This window comes from Mesitornis unicolor, unplaced genomic scaffold, assembly GCF_000695765.1.
Source record: "Mesitornis unicolor isolate BGI_N332 unplaced genomic scaffold, ASM69576v1 scaffold38382, whole genome shotgun sequence".
NCBI classification, from domain to species: Eukaryota; Metazoa; Chordata; class Aves; order Mesitornithiformes; family Mesitornithidae; genus Mesitornis; species Mesitornis unicolor.
Window position 1 is genome coordinate 7059 of NW_010172335.1, and position 17894 is coordinate 24952.

Consider the following 17894-nt stretch of genomic DNA (forward strand, 5'->3'; position numbering starts at 1 on the left):
AACAAAAAAAAAAGAAATTTGACTTATTGTCCTTTTTAAAAAGCTGCCACTTTTTCTTTTTTCTTTTCTTTTCTTTTCTTTTCTTTTCTTTTCTTTTCTTTTCTTTTCTTTTCTTTTCTTTTCTTTTCTTTTCTTTTCTTTTCTTTTCTTTTCTTTTCTTTTCTCTCTTCTTTTCTTCTTTTCTTTTCTTTTCTTTTCTTTTCTTTTCTTTTCTTTTCTTTTCTTTTCTTTTCTTTTCTTTTCTTTTCTTTTCTTTTCTTTTCTTTTCTTTTCTTTTCTTTTCTTTTCTTTTCTTTTCTTTTCTTTTCTTTTCTTTTCTTTTCTTTTCTTTTCTTTTCTTTTCTTTTCTTTTCTTTTCTTTTCTTTTCTTTTCCCTTCCCTTCCCCTTCCCCTTCCCCTTCCCCTTCCCTTCCCCTTCCCTTTCCTTATAAAAGCTGAAAAATTTTGAGAAAGGTGTGAAAAGAGGGAGAAGAGCAAAGGAATGAGATCTGGGAAGGATGCCTTGTATTCACTGGTATCCTTGAAAAATCTCATTAAATCAAGAAATCAAATGGATGAATTCCAAGGGAAGAATTATATGAACTGACTTAGAAAAGTGAAATTAGAAAACCACCACAATTTATTATTTTCTTAAAAGGGAGACCACTATGAAGGAATGGGAGAATTTTCCTTCTCTGTCTCATAGAGTGCCTCAGCACAACGCGTCCCCACACCCAGGACTGTGGTAGCTTTTGCTTGGCTTTGTGTTCACTTGTGATGGATTATTCTTTTTTGGGTCGTTGCCATTGTGGTATATAACCATAGTAGCAAATATTATCCAATTGCACTTTAAGTACTTAGCACTTACACCCTGAGCCTATTGCTGTTTTCAGAAGCAAAAATTCTCCAGTTCTGAAAATACAATAAAGTTGTATGAACATCTATTACGAAGTTATAATGGTAACTGGACAGTGTTTTGTTCATGCAAGAAAAATGAAGCTAGTAACATCTGTAAGAGTAAAGCTTTGTGAATGTGTTATATGGCACAGCTGCCTTTCTCCTTTATTGGCTGCACTTGAAGAGGCTCCCTGGTCTGTTAGCCGTGGGCTAAGGCAAATTAATGTATGCCTGCAAAGCTTGATTACAGGGCAAAAACCTAAAGCCTTTGTATGAAAAAAAGTCAGAAAAAGATTTGTAGATATCTTAACAGTGGAACACCCCCCCCCCCCGATTTTTAACGCAGAACACTCTCCTTGTTTTATAAGTTTATTTCAGAATAGAATAAAACTTTGCTTTATGCTTCTTTCTAAAGTGAGGCTTTCATGCTATTCTCCCTTTTCTTTTAATTTTTTTTCAATGAGGACAGAGAGAAAGAAAATACATGAAACACTGAAAGCTGAGGAAAAAATATTTTTTGATATTTGAAAACAGAAAGGTAACAAAACTAGATTAAGCAAAATGCAAGTCCTCAAGGGGGTAGCACCCTGCTGTAGACATGCAGTCATGTAGGAAATAAAAGGCATAAATTAGAACAGGTTATTTCAAGTTAGAAAAAAATATTTTAAATCTCATCAGCAACAAGGGTTAGGTGATGTGGGAGACTGCCGTCGCTGGAGAGCTGCAGGATCTGGTTAGACATTGCGTATTTGGAATAACCTGGAGCAACCTTCCTGCTGGATCAGCCTGTCCTTACCTCCTCCCAAGACAGCAGCTGTCATGGGGCTAACTTCAGAGGTGCTGGTGCTGGACCTTCATGAAGATATTAATCAACTAAATAGGGCCTCCTGCCCCCTCCTTGGCAGTCCCATCACACCTATGGCTGCAGGGAGCAGGGAAGGGGAGGGGTGCAACATCCCAGAGCCTCTCCTGGGCCCAGCAGCCCTTGGTGCACATGGCTGGTGGCTTCTTCCATCCACTTTCATGCCCAGCCTCTGCCACCCAGCGCTTCTCTGATCCAGGAAAGGAGCTGGCACTTCCCTTGGAGCATGTTCAGGAGTCCTGTTTTACTTTGTTTAAAGCTTCTCCAAAAGGATATTTCCTGTGCTTGGGGGCCAAATAGAGTTCTGAGTTCAAAATCAGTTGAAAGATGTTTTATAATAAATTTAATTTTTTTTAAGTGGCCTTATATTGTCTATTTACTTAGCCTGAAAAATCCTGACTGAGTAGAGTTAAATAAGCACTATATTACTGAGCAGTTCTTAGGTCTTGTTTATATAAAAAGAGCAGAGTGAACCTATCATTGTCTGAAAGGAAAGCCACATTCCAGATCTCTGCTTTCTTTGGGCACTGAACCAGGAATGACTATTTAATTTTAACATTTTAAAATTTATATACTGGAACTGGTGCTGGAGTGTCACAAATGTGACCACTGAGCATTTTTCTCTTACGTATTCCTCTTTATTCATTCATTCTAACATATGTTGACTTATATAAATCATTGTATAGCATATGTGACATGTTACAATAAAATCTAGGAAAGGAAGGGACATCATTAGAGGGTTAAGTAAGACTGACAGCATTGACATTCCTCTGTTATTCTCACTTACATCCTCAGTACGTGCAGCAAGGCACACTCAGTGCCTGTTCTGTCTGGCTGTGTGATCAGCAAAGGAACCATGTTTAAAAAGATGGCTCGGTTTGGGTCCATTCATGTGGTCTCCTAGTGAGGGAGGGCCCAAATTGCACTGAAATATGTGTTATAGCTTTTTATACATTAACGCTATTCCACCAGCTGATTAAGCCAGATAAGAGCTGCACTTTGTGTGTGGCTTAGCTGGAGCCATGTATAAAATTGTCTTCCCATGAAGAAAAGCCCCAGACGGAGCTCACCAGGGATGCAGCAGGTACGTAATCTCCAAACTGAACTCACGACTGAGAAAGGTTTGTATTTCCCCAGTGGAAATCATACTTATTTTCATTGTATTTGGTGACATTATAGATCAGGGCTCTTAGACAGCTTTTCTACATGACAGAGTACCTTGGCTTACTGATAAGACATGTTGACGTGGAGGACAGAGATGCCCACCCACAGCACACCTGCGCCTTATGTCCACTCTTTACTCTCAGCACGCTCATGTTAGTTATGGTCAATAAATAAAAGCTAAGTTAAGCTAACAGCACACACAGGGGCGACATTACAGAAACCAGTCCCAGCAAAGTAATTCCAATAATTCTGTGGTACTTGCTTTTCACCTTGACTGCAGTTTTTTATGTTGTACTAACAAAGATCCAGATTTCATTAGTGCTAGCAGGGATCAGTAAAGAAACCCAGTTCATTCTCCTGCATGGGGTAGGTCGTTGGTTGCTCCTCTTGTTTCTGTATCACATCCACACTGAGGCTGCAAGTTTCACAGGCGGTTGTGAGAAGTTGAAAAAAGTTGTACACCAAAAATACAGTAATATCTCCCCCTGCTGCTCCCACTTCACCTTTCAAGTGGCAGTATAGCTTGCTGCCAACCCTAAACAAATACACAAACTACACAATAAACCTCATTGTTGGTGTTGCTCTCCTTTTTTTTCTAGGAAGGTGTTTTTTTAATAATCTTCACATAAGCTGTTTCCAACATGGGAAAACTGCACTGCCCTGACCTAGACTGAATCTCTAGAAAGCAGCAAAGGAAGAATTTCTACAATGCTGAGGCCACAGAGAAACAAGAGGGCAGTGATTATACAAGAATTTACATTAACAATAATTGATACTGTGATAACTTCCTTGGAGGTAGATACCCCCTGGGTGTCCCATCACCTCAACAGTTATCCTGTGCAGTACCCAGAGAAGCAGCCAGGCTAACCAGGTGCTTGATGAGATGTCCAAGCAGGACAAACAACCCTTCAAAGTCTGTTGTAATGCCTAATTTGGGGTGGAAGGAGGTGCCTTGTCCTCTTCGGGAGCCACAGACTTGAAGCCTACCTTGGAATTAAAAGCCTAAGCATGTCTTTTTGACACACACTAAATGAGACAGTGGTACACATATGCCCCTAACACCCATTTGAAGTGGAACAGCCATCAGGAACATGGACAGTGAGACCCAGTCCCTGCTTCAGCAAGCAGGACACGTGAAATATCTTAAAGGAGAGAAAGTACTGCCCACCTTTGAATACTCTACAGCCTTGCTAATCCTAGATGTTTCCTACAGGCCAGTGCTCTCAGCTTCCAGGACAGCTTGCTCAGCTTTCTGGATTGCATTTGAGGACCTAAGTCTCCTAATACAGGAAGCTTTGATAATTCAGTTGGATTTCTAACTTGTTCAGGGACTCAGCTGGCTAAAATTCAGGTGTTTCAATAATAGATCCAGTTTAATCTTTGAGCACAACCCCAACCTCTACATCAGTTTTAGAAATGGGGTTTCAGCTTCTAATGAATCCTGAAAAACCTTGTCCCATGTCAGAATTTAAATCATCCCACAAGGGATCCCTGCAAGTCATTTCACTATTAAACTACCGGCACTGCTGAGAAGTGACACAGCACATTATAGCTGGCCTAAATGTATCTGACTTCAGCTTCCAACAACTGCATCGTCCCTTCTTGGTACATGGTGGACAGCAAGGATCCCTGACTAGCTGGATAAATCATGCTTCTTGCAAGAAGTCTCCTTGCCACTAGGAAAAGATAAAACCCACAAATTAGCTCACATTTATACACCGATTACTTGATACAGAGGTATCATAAATGCACGTGATAGCTAATGGTGCACCTGGATGACTGACCTAAGTGTACCCAAATCCATGGTGCAATGTCACGGTGATTCCACATCCCCTCTGGGCCACACAGCCACCTTTTTTGTGTGGGTAGCAGTGTTTGCACAGCCCCATCAACAGCTGGTTTAGTAAACTAAAAAAAAAATATCATAAATCATATTAGAAACTAACCTGAAGTTTTGTTTTGTAAAGGAAATTTCAGATGTCTTGGTCCAGCAGTCTGTGACTGCACAACTCGGCACTGGCACGGAGGAAGGCACTGGCCACAGGGCAGAAGAAGAGGGAAGGTGAAAGGTGCCTTGCAGTCACAGCCTGGCCATGACACCCCAGCCTAAGCTAATTAATTGCGCAGTCAGTGCCAAAAATGTATTCCTGCCCTAATAAGTGACGGCTGTTTCAAACTATATTTTCCTTCCCTGGTTGTTTGGCAAGAGTGTTATGTTCCTAGCTTTAAATACAGCTATCTAGGGACTCCCAGAGAGACATTTATTTTTATGATGTTTTTCTTTTGGACTTTATTCACAAAGCCAGCAAAGATGGGAGCTAAAATGCTGAGATTTGAAAGAGGAAGGGAGTTTAAATTAGAAATAGCCTTTCAAGGAATTTGGTGAAACATCAGAATCTGGAAACAAGGACTAGAACATAGATAGAATTTCCTTGGTGTTTAAACTTTCCTGTTTTAGTAGAAAAAAACCACACTGCTTGAAACAGACCCAGGATTTTTGAGAAGCTGATGGAAGTAATGGAGTGTGACGTACATAGCTGGGACAAGGCATTGACTGGAAGAAGCAAGCACAGTATCTTTAAGAAGTTGCCAAAACCTGCAGAAGGCTGACACGGGCAATTTCCTCTGAACTGAAGCTACAAGCAAATGAAACAGATGGGAGGCTGCTGAAGCTGTGAAGATGAGAGTCTTCTGAGCTGGTGGTGTATGAAACAACTGAGCAGGCAACGTTGAGAATACCTAAGTTAAGACCACTTTTAGTGTTGACTTCTAAACCTGTGTTGGACTCGCATCACAGTGGATGTCTGTTGACAATCACTATGACCAGGAGTTCTTGCTGCTCTTGGTTGCCAAGTTTTTTAGGACAAGTTTTTACTAAGTTTCTGGACAGAAGAAGGCAGCTCAGGACAGCATGCAGCTTCTGGGGGGTCAGGGCCAGAGGTTGTTCTGTACATATGATGCTCTCAGAACATAGGCTGAGAGAAGAAACAGTGGGTGGGTGTCACACACTGAAAAAAAGCAAACCAAAACCAGCCAAGAAGTAGGTATGTTACTGGAGAAGCTGCTGGAATAGAAAACTGAGGCATTGAGAGATCTGCCAGCATCAGCAAAAACTCTGCCCCAGCTGCTGAGCACACCTACTGACTTTTTTGGGTCAGGTTCTAGAGGGAAATTTTGCCAGTTGCCAGACCCCCATCACAAAATGAAAACTGCAAATGAACTTTTAGTGATGATCCTTTAGTCAGTTTAAAAAACACCACCACAAAAACCCCCCACAGAACCAAAATCCATTTGTGTGATTTAAAAATCTATATAGTAGATAACCCCATAGTATTTTAGGCTAAAGACAGTAAAGACATGTAAATAACCTTTAAGTAGAATTCACTAGAAAATATGATGAGATACTGACACCTGGCCAACAGTCAGCTGGTTAACACAGGCAGCTGAGTATGGCAAGCACGATTTAAATTCTTGTTCTGTAAATCTCAGCGGGTGGACTTGAACTCCTTCTTCCACCAGGGCATCTCTGGTTCACTCAGCATTTTAATACTCAGAGAAATGAAGCAGTTTCAAGAGAAGAAACTGGAAGAGAAACCAGTCACTGTAACAAAAAAAAAAAATAGCCAAGTGGTCTAGAAATTTATTTGGGTTGCAGGGTAGCCATGTCCTCAGACTAAAGGTGAAAACAAACTGCCTTGGGCAAATCTCAGGACATGCTGTTTCACCACGGTGCTGAACAGGAGCTTTTTTCCTGAACTCCAAATTTGCACAAAGTAGGAAAATATAGTTGCTTTGTATGTATGTAAAGGTTCAAGTTGCACCACAAGCCTAAATTCTGAACAAGATGGATGTGCCTCCTGCTGCACCCAAGGGAAAACTGATTCCTCTGATCTCCCTCCTTCCATGTGCTCAGGAAGGTCTCTGGGAGAGAGTGTATAAAAAACTTGGAAACTGTAAACATTCAGTGCCCAAGTTATGCATAAATACAGCAGACCACTACTGTATCTGTAAAGTGTAACAGCAATTTAGATGACGGGCATTTGAAATTACTAAGCAATGAAAAAAAAAGAATCCAAACATGGATTTACAGTGAGAGGACCTGGCAGAAATGTCCATTTTGTTGAAAAGGAACAAGATGCTGTTCTCATCCTATCATGCAGTGAGTGAAGTAAAGGTAAGGTAAAACAGTTTGTGGAATTTAAAGTCTATCCCCACCACTTTTAAGTAGAAGTTGCTCTCTTATGGAAGATATTTCCTTTAATGCCTTCATGTTATGGAATAATTTAATGAATGGTCAAAGAAACATTCCATAGAGAAAAGGATTTTCCTAGATGTTATCCATTGCTGAGGGGAAGGACCTTCTAAGCAGGTTAACTCTGAGAGACTGACATTAATCTTCAGGGTTGTATTTCTCTACTGAGATCAGCAGACAACAGACAGTCAAGAGGATCTGACACAACAAGGAGCTCTGTCAATCACTGTAACCCATAAGAGGAGAAATAGGATTTGTGTAATAGGAAATCTGTGAAATATGCAAACAAACTGTACTGTGGCAGGAGAGGTACTACCAGCTGAGAGAGAAAAATAAATGATAATAATGTACAGTGTGGTGGGGGCTTCCTTAGGAACCTGCTGAGCCGTCTCACGACTGAATTCAGGGGTAAGGAAACAAAACCAGAACAGATGCAGGGAAGACCAGAAAACACCAACTCAAAACCAAACAGTTCATCACAGAACAAAGACTGAGAAGAAATCTACAATTTTGGTCTATGAATACTGAAGGGTGCAAAGGGGGGGAAAAAAGGAGAGGAAAAAAAAAAAAGGAAAAAACTTATCCTACAGGGACATATGAAGAAGTGCATAAACATTAATGCAAGTAATATATAGGTATGTATTAGCAAGATATGTATTAGTATGGAAACAGAGTTAAGGTATAAATGAAAAGGAATTAATTTTCAGAGCGAAGAGGTTTTCTTTTTTTTTTAGAATCTTGTTTGCTTAGGGAAAAAAACAAACGGGTGCACCTACTTTTATAGTGTAGTAAACCTGGTAAATGGTTAGGTACTACCCTACTGTTTATATACCTAAAATATAAGCACCTGTAAACATTGAAAGACACTAATCAGGTAAAGCCTGTAGATATGGCTCCAACAAAATACATTTGTAAAACCAAGTTCCACAGAAATACAATTAAAGGACAATAAAATATGGCAACTCAGATTTTTGGCAAACACTTTATAATTTTGATATAAAAATCTCAGTAAGAAACCAAGCAGAATATCTGACAGAAACATTTGCCTTCCAACAAGTTCAAAAAACCTCACAAAGAGAAAAAAAAAAAAGTTAAATTCCATCCCCCCAGAATCCTTTTAATTATAAACCAGAATATCAACAAAACACTTAAAATAATCTCAGATTGTTTGGCAACTCAACACATCATAACAAGAGACACATTTGATCATAAGAAAAGTTTAACTTTATATACAACTTCACTTGAACATTTGCTCTTACCAGAGTTAATATACATTAAAAAAAGATTCTGGTAATAATACCAGGTTCTATTTTTAATACCTGTGTATAAACATAACATAAAATGCTGAAGCTCTATAGTTAGGAGAAGTGACATTTGATTTCAATGGGTCCCTCTGTTGAAAAAGACAAATACTCAAAGAATGGGTGTTTAGTTGCAAAATAAAACTGTTTTGTTTCAGGGTAGTGTTGGCTGACTGTGAATAAATCTAACCTAATACTATTTATTTCTTGAGGTTGGTAATAAATTCACAAGTGAAAATATAATCTAGTAAGATTACATTTTAAATTTTATACTTCGTCACAAATGTGAACAGAAAGGAGCCAAGTCCCTTTCACTATGCTAAACTACTTTAATGCATGCGAGAAAAATACTTTACCAACTGTCTGAGCGTATTTTAGAGAACTTCAGGTTTTAGACAGCCCTGGGGGAGCAATGGGGAAGTTTCCTACTGACATCTGCATAGAATGTAAAATATACAATTAAAAAAACCTAAGGTATATACTAAAGTTTACAGACCAATGCTTTCCATATAATAAATAAAATGTCCATCATTGATTAGATTCATACACAGTAAAATACAACCTATTTTTACAAGTTTATATACAAAGTGTATTAGTAGGCCCAGGGGTGCCTCATGGGTTGGAAGCATCTGTATTAGGATGTGACATTGGGAAACCCCAACTTTCCTAGTCAAGTGGTAAAATATAAACTACTTTGTTTTTCATTCAGATACAAAGTAAACTTATTTTTTATCTGAAACAAATGTACATAATATTCTGTATAAACAATAGTTTATAAAGCTGTTTAAAATGTAACTTAAACATACTGCATTGATTAACTTAGAGCTCTGAAACAAGCACGTGCAAATCCCTTTGCTTTAAAAAAACAGAAGCACAGATTGTTTTTTTTCTTTTTTTCTTTTGACTCTTCCATGAACAGTACTAGCTGGTAAAGATTATCGTTTGGTTTTCTTTACTGGTGTCTCCTCTGTTTTCTGCTGGCCTTTTCTCCGTGCCACTGTTGGGCTGTCTTCCCTTTTACGTCTGGTAGATTGCATCTTTAACCTGAAAAGCATTATTAATAATTATTTTAACAATGGCAGGACCCATAAAACAAGAAGAGTGGTCAGGCACAAACCTGTTTGGAGGATGGAACTCAACTGTCCATCTCCCACAGATTACCAGGATATATTATTTAAAAGCTTACTACTAAGACATTATACGCCAGCACAGACCACAGGGAGACCTTGCACACTCCCATCACACCAAAGCAGAGTATTGCATACTAATTCTGTATGTTGGAGAGTGCTCCAGATGTAGAATCTGAGGCTGGAGCTCTCCTCCTCCCTCCTCTTTCTTTTGGAAAGACTTGGGGATCATAACAGAATACAATGAACTATATTATCGTGTACCCTGTCTCACAGAGACAGAAAAATAGCAATAGCGGCTTAAATCTCACATACACAATAGAGAATAACGGGCAGATAGAATGTACCCTTATCTCTATTTAAGCATCTATATATAAGCCCACCACATTTCAGCTGCAACCCATCATAAGTGTGGCTTTAACTCTTGGCCATTCACAACCACGCGGAGTTACTAACAAGAGGTGAACTGTGGCAGCTGACCAACGCATGATACACATGTTCCCGAGGTTCATTTTGAAGACGCTGCCACATCTCAGGGTGGATGGCAACTAAATGTATTTGGCATCACTCATTTTACAGGTAAACTACAAGATGAATAGCAACTGTACATTACATGTATTACTCCCTTGGTACTTTTTTTTTAATCTCAACTTTAAAAATTAAGTGTTCCAGGAAAGGAGGGAAAGCGAAATATTTCAAAAATTTGATATAAGGACTCTCAGCATTTCTCCTATCAGCTGATTTTAGAAAGGTCTTTGAAGCATTAGAATCATGTCATATGTTGCTTTAACCTGAACTGCAGCTGCTCTTCCCCCCATTCAGGAAAGAATCACAGCTCAAGTTTAAATACTGCATTTTCAGACTCTCCCAAGAGGTTTCTAAGGATGGCAAAAAAAAATAAATCTAGTCTTCCAAATGTTAAAGAAAGAAAAAGAAAAAAACATTAACAGAAGAAAACCCTTTAAAAGCTTCTATATATCACAAGAGAAAAGAAAAGAGCAAAGCTAGACTGCTGTTCAGATTTTCAAGCAGTACATTACATAGGAGGAAAGGATCAATGTAGTGGCTTCCAAAACAAATAGAAGTGGATTAAACTTTAATACTTACTTTTTCAATGGAAGAGATTTATTAATTTTTGTATCACTTGGAGATCTTTTATTTGCTGCTAGGTTCTGCCGTTTTCTGGGAGAAATGGAACTTGGACTGCTGCTTTTAGAAGTTGCACGTGTGGTTGGCTTGCTGGGCTGCTTTCTGTAACACAGAAGAATGATGAATGCATATATAACAAAATACTTTTACCAAGTCACTTTCTTCTTGCATTCCAAGTGCAGAAAATTAAGACTGCACAGTACTTGAAACAAATAAATCAAAGCTGCCAAAAGAAACAGTGAAAAAAAACATTTGCATGCTTCAGGACACGAACTGCAATGCTGAGCTGTGAATTTTCATAACTAATGTAGAACCAAAAGGCTTCTTTACCAACAATATTTAGTATTTAACAAAAAAAAAAATCTTAGTTTGAAAACTGCAATAATTCTGGCATATAAGTGTCCATGTTTAAAAAAAAAAAAAAAGCAGCTTGTAGTACCAGCAGAAAAATAAAACAAGCAACAGCAAACAGGCTGCAGAAGAAAAGAGAACTTTCTTTACACTGGATAACTAAAAACTCATATTAGCTTCAGTATCCACCAGTTCAGAAACATGAAAAATTGGTTACTGGTGATCAACTTCACAGTTTGGAAATCAGGTCACTTAAGTCAAAAACACTGATAATTCAGCAATACTGAAGATGAACCAGCAGCCCCTTTCACAGGATTATTCCCAAATGCTACTTATAAAATGCAGACTCTTAGCAGCACCTTAAGACAGAGATGCTTTGTTACAGTCAAAGCTAGAAAGACAGCATTGGAAATCTGAGACACAAAACAAGCACATAAATCTATAAATAAAAAAGCAGATGTTTATACAAGCCATCAGAACAAAAGCACCAATATCTAAACTCTTACTACAATTTTAGAGTTAACAATTATGTGAGATGAAAAGAAGTCCCTTTGCCTTAACAGAAACGAAACTGTTGCTCGCTAAGTGGGAGTGGTAAACCTTCACAGTTTTTATGGAAATGAGGACTACATAACTACTTTCTGATTTGGCTCTGAAATGATGAATTCAAGAGCACACTGTGAACAGTACTTCAAGTAAGTCCCAAAGGCTAACATACACTACAATATCCTTAGGAATTAACTAAATCCAGTGAATTTACAGAAATCTCACCATGAACATAAAAACAGAGCTTGAACTCCAATTCTGTTTGGAAGGCAACAACATAAATTAAAACTTCCCAAAGCCGCTAACTTCCTTTGTTTCCATAACAAAGTCAAGAGGATGAGCTCTGCTATAATTCAGTTTGCCTACAAAATGGCAGACCTAGGCTAGGGTAGATGAAGAATGGCTTCTTGAAAACAGAGCTCTTGCTACCGCACTAGTCTTCTGCGGTACGACTGCCTTCTGAGTTTGCAGATCACCATACTAGAAATTAAATCCTCCAGTATTGCAGGTTCGTGCATTTAACTTCGATAATATTTAGAAAAAAGAAACGGACATTTCCACCTTGTTTCAACTCCAAGTACCAAATGGAGAACTGCACAGTCAAGTCAGAGGTCCCTTTTTACGTATCAGAACTTTAGTTCTTAGACTCACTTCTGAGATATCATGAGGGTGAAGGCTGCTAACAGCATCAATTCCTACTTTCTGACATATTCAAGCATGTCTTTTGAGACCCTAACAGTTTCCCCACCTCCCCTTTTGCCTCTTCGACCCTAGAAGAGTGGCACTAGAATTAGAATCAAGTTACAGAATCACAGAACGTTAGGGATTGGAAGGGACCTCAAAAGATCATCTAGTCCAATCCCCCTGCCGGAGCAGGAGAAGTTCTTTGGGAAACTTCTGTCAATTTCAGAATGAAAAACAAACATCAAAAAACCCTTAACAAATGCCACAGCAACGGAGAACAAAGTAGAAAAACGCCTGCTATTACAGTTACCTTTGCGCCTCTAGTCTTGTTGCTGACCTAGTTGTGGCCCCAGAATGTGCTTCATCATCTTCCTCCCCATCTTCTTCCTCACCTTCCTCCTGCTCTTTCAGTTCATCTTCAGAAGACGTTAATTTGCGACATTTTCTTTCTGGCTCCAGTGTTTCTGTCCATGTAAAATTTTACACATGTGCTATAATTTTCCAAAAGCCCTCCAAAAGGATATGGACACTTAGTTTAGAAAAGGTGTTCTATTCACAAATCCCATTTTAAGTCAGTCATTTTCCATTTCCTTTATGCTTCAACATTTTTAATTCACACTTGTTTGACTTAATCTTGCTAACACATTCACCATAGTTTACTTATGCAGCTCAAAGCCAGAATTCATAGAAAATTCATGAGGTTTGACAGAAGCATCTGGGATGTAGCAATTCTGACTTAAGATTACAGCAATTTACACATATTTACATAATATTTACACTAGCTGTACGGCAATGATTTTTCCTCAAGAAAGGAAAATTGAATAAAGCTTATGTTGTCACTATTAGTAAACAGAAAGGCACAGTACTATCTTCTCATTCCATTAGGAGGAGCACAGTTTCATGTTTTTACCGGTTTCCTCTGATTGAACCAGAGAACGCCTGGGCTTTCTTCCCCTTTTACGCACAATCATTTCTGCTTTCTCAGCTTCATCTTCCTGGAAAAAATAAAATGGAAGCAAGTAAGGCAAGACCAATTTAATTTAAAGAGAAGACAGATGTTTTTCATTACATACTGCTTATAAACTTACAAATTAAAACAGTTGCACTTACGTTTATTTCTTTCTTATTAGATATGTCTGCACCTAAAAAGAAAGCAAAAAAAACTTAATCCTGAACTTCAAATCTTTCACCAATCACTTTAAAAAGGACTTCTTTCAAACTGTCAAATTTGCATAAACATCACAGATGCTCCAAAAACATTTAAAGTTTCTATCTAATTTAGAATATAGCTTTGTTGTATTTTATTATATACAGAGACTGGACCAATGATTTTTTTTTAAAGTAGTAAGGCTTTATATGATTGACATTATTTATTGCTTTGTTGCATACGCAGTTTTGTTTTAATGAAAAAGCAAAAGTTACTTACCCCTTTTAACTACTGTCAACCAATTACAGAAACACAGAAAAATTTAGCTTAGAAGAGGCCTCTAGAGATCATCCAGTCCAACCTCCTGTCCAACGCACGGCTAAATTAATTGATCTGATCATACTTCTCAAGATCTTGTTCAATCCAATTTTGAAAGCCTCCAAGAACACTGTCCCTCCAGGCAATCCGTTCTAGTGCTTAACCATGCCCATGGTGAAGTACCAAAATGGCTGTAGCTCAAAAAGACAGTATTTAAATTCTGTCTAATACCTGGTATGCAAATTATGTGACTTTGTCGAAGTATTTGTTAAATCCAATTCAGTACTTCTTACAGACTGGCCTGCACATGCTAAAATGCGCTTGTAACCCTACAACCCATGTCTCTACCTGGCCTCTCTCTGTGGTAGATGCTTACCACTTCTAGCCCGACTAACTTTCTGATAACAAACAGATTATTTTGCAAAGTTTTTTAGTTTTGTCAAATGGAATTATCTGCAACACTGCAAGAATAAAAATCTTTAGCAATAGAAGGAGATAAGCAACCTCAACAAAAGCAAGTTCTTATGCCTTTTTCCCCTACCATAAAATTGTTTTCTATTTTTGCTTCCTGAAAGCTACATAAGGGACACCATCACCAGTTACACTGAGAGAACAAACAGAAGAATGTTAATGCAGTGGATCAAAAATAGATCTCCAAGTGCAGAAACATATTCTAAAATACACACACAAGGTTTTTGATGTTCCGTTGTTAAGGTTACAGGAAAAAAAACAAACTTCTACATAAAAGCAAGTGAAATAAAAACCAAAGATGTTTAACTAGTCAGTAAAGAGATGCAATACATCGGACTGTCCATTGCATTAAGTATTTTTCACAAAACAGGTCTAACATATAACCATAATTCATTAGTTCTGTTGTGTTCAAAAGACAGATGCTTCAAAATTCTGGCAAGTTCTGGCAAATTTGTAGAAAAATATTTTTTTCGATTGGAAAATATTCCATGTATGCACAAGACACCCTTTCTTAACAGATAAAACCCTCTCTTTAGGATGTGAAAATGTCTACAGTATTTTAAAATGTTACTAAATTCACAGCAGCAACCACTGATTAGTACAAAGTAATTTCAGTTTCAAGTTCAGCATCAGTGCTATGGGAGGATGCTGCCTTCAGAAACCAGATGCCTCTTAACAGCATGAGTTGTACTGACTGACAACAAAGTCTCTGCTTCCCACTCTATATGCGAGTTTATCCTGATCACAAACCCGTGTGCAGAAGACCCACAAAGTACCAGTATAAATGAACTGCACAGAGGGCTGGCACTTTGTTTTCTTTTCACCACCAGGGGTTTTCAACCCTTTTCCTCACATGAATGCTAACATATGATGAGAAGTTTAACAGGATATTTCATCCACTTTATACACTCTTCTTAGTATCACTGATGTCAACAGCCTTTTACCTGGAAAACAAAATGTTACTTAAAACACTAAACTAAGCTTTTAGAAGTACACAGTCTGGTGTATGTGCTTCTGAACAAAAAACAAGCCAGAATGCACTTTCACACCTTTCTTGCATGCTTCTCTGTTCTCTCTGCAGCTAACAGAAACCAAGCACCTCACAACCAGCCAACACTCCAGAGCATTCTGAAGCATATGGATTAAAGCCGACATTTTAACAAATGTAGAGAAAATAGGAAATAGTCAGTATGTGCAGTGCAGCCAGATTAATATCTCTGTAGAAGCCTCAACTTCTGGAAACTCCAGAAGATTAGTTTTGAAGACTTTTTTCCCTCAGATTTGGTGCATGAATGCTTGTATTTGTTTTTAACCCCTTTTTTTAAACCTGCCCTTTAGGTTCATCTGCTTCCTGAACGGATTTTAAAGTCTATTTTATGAATGGCCATAATTAAAAAGATACATTTAAGCAACCAGGGAAGTTCAGACTCAGTACACATGAAAAATTAACTACATAATCTAAAATTCACCAAAGTTTGACCTGTTACAAATTACAGATGTTTGAATAGAAAAGAAAAATAGAAAAGTATTTCACTGTATTTGACTTCAGTTTGATGCACTAAAGTACATTTCTGAGTGAAGTTAAGTAACCGTCTTCTAAAGATCTTACAGCAGTTGCGTGAAAGGAGAAAGAAATATGCTTTCAAGGTACCACTAAGCTCTTTAGACATATATCCACAGATAATCCAAATTACTGAACAAAATTTGAAATTTTAAAACAGTGTAGTAAGTGTGATTGATAGTCACTGTATGAAAGAAAATAAGCAGAAATGGAAAACAGTCACAAAGAACCAGTTTGATGGGGTACCTACCTGCCCCTGAAGCTATGCCATGTGCCTATACACAAAACCAAGTTATTTTGTGTCTTCTGCAATATGTTATTTAGCACTTAACAGTGCAGCTGCATCTTTGAAATAAGTTCTTACCAAGCTGCTTTTATTTTTAAAATTAAATTAGAAACTCAGAAGGAACTGGGGACAAGTCTTCACTGTGCTGTTTACTCAGATGTTTTCACATGATAATACTGACTGTCAGACATGCTGTTAAGGAAGGATCCATGTGATTTTTCTGAAAACTCTCTTCTATTTCTTCCATCTTTGTTTTATTTGTTAAAACAGGTATCATTTTTCTTACCTGTTTGAGATGTTTTTCCTCTACTTGCAAAGACAGGAAACTGCAGCTGAAATAAAAAAGTAGCTTTTTTAATTTAAAGAAAATCAGAATAATCCAGGATTGTATTACATAAACAGAAACTTGCTCCCATTCATAGTAGAACATTATCTGCAAATCTAGAAAACATGACCATCCTAAAGAATATACATAAAGTTTGTACTGAGTTTAATAGCAGCATACGTTTTTCCATGTCTGATAGAAATTTGAAATAAGTCAAATCAGCCCATAAACAAAAGAAATCATAGCAGTTTCAGTAACCTGACACTAAAGTTATTGCAATAAAAGACAAAGCTAAAAGCAGTTTCAGTCAAATACATTTCTGAAATCTTAATTATCAACAATACAAAAAAGTTTAGTGCAATCACTTCATGTAGTCACATATGGGTTTGCAGAATTACAAGTCAACAGAATTCTGTCTTTACTCAACGTAGAAACAGCTATGTAAAATTACATAATGTCCTATGATGACTGTCCAAAAAATCCAGTTGTTTTCATCACTGAACAACTTAGGATGTCTATGCTTCTTTTGAAGCAGCAACATCTTCTCAAAGCAGCCTAGGGGAAACTGTCATGCAAAGAAAATATCTCACCCTACAGAACCACTGTCTCAGATGGAGGGCTGATATTGCTTCTCCTGGAGCCAGCCTGTAACTGACTGACACACCAATCCATCATCACTAAGACCTTTAAAATAGTCAAACTAGAAGAAGAGGACTCTGTTCCAGTACTGAGGGTGCCAAGGCATATCTATTTCTGAGGGGGTTTATTTGAAAAAAAAAAACAGAACAAAAACCAAAACCCCAAAAAACCCCAACAAATCCCCAAATAATAATAAAGAAACCCCCTCAATCACAAAAAAATTAAAAAATACCCCAAACACCACACTTGTTCAAATTCCATTTCATGAAATGAATATTGGAAAAAAAAAATCAATTAGGAAAGACTAGGAATTCTGAAACAAAACTCCACCAGAGCTGACAAATGGACAGGACTCAAAGGCTGTCTGAAATGCTGCAGGGACAGAACAAGCAGGGACAAGAACTCCTGCTATCTATAGCCTAGGTAAATTCCCAAGGCTTCTGACACCTATGCCAGCCTGCGCCTCACCAGGCAAGCAGGTAGACAACATGAGTTTCAATACAAGTTTGTTTTTAAAATCGCCTCTTTTCTATATTGATTCTGACATACAGGAATTCCAAGAGAAGCCTTCCACCAGAATAAATCCAACTAGTTGTACTCTACAGGTATGCCTGATCCATTACCACCCTGTGCTGTAAACCAGCTGGATTGCAGAAACCCTCCCAGCAGACTACTTCCTTAGCAGTGAAGGTACTTCATGAGGGTTAAGAAATTAATATATTAAATTTATTTAAAAGACAGAGGTATGTTTTGTGAGCTCTGAAGTTACTAACCAGCACGTCTCTATCTTTAGAACAAACTGTACACATTGTAATATAGATAATACAACTGCATT

General features: G+C 37.9%; 1 protein-coding gene across 1 annotated transcript in view; it reads right to left on the reverse strand.

The window, feature by feature from the left end:
- Nucleotides 1-8814: 8814 nt before the first annotated feature.
- The window catches only part of BOD1L1 (biorientation of chromosomes in cell division 1-like 1), a gene marked incomplete at its 5' end in the record, with an annotated part of 35167 nt that continues 26087 nt past the window's right edge, over nucleotides 8815-17894 (reverse strand). Inside the window, 6 exons of the mRNA XM_010180323.1 lie at nucleotides 8815-9499; nucleotides 10690-10833; nucleotides 12623-12776; nucleotides 13223-13307; nucleotides 13423-13454; nucleotides 16382-16427. Of these exons, the coding sequence (XP_010178625.1) occupies nucleotides 9391-9499; nucleotides 10690-10833; nucleotides 12623-12776; nucleotides 13223-13307; nucleotides 13423-13454; nucleotides 16382-16427 (570 nt within the window). The remainder of the gene's footprint in view (nucleotides 9500-10689; nucleotides 10834-12622; nucleotides 12777-13222; nucleotides 13308-13422; nucleotides 13455-16381; nucleotides 16428-17894) is intronic.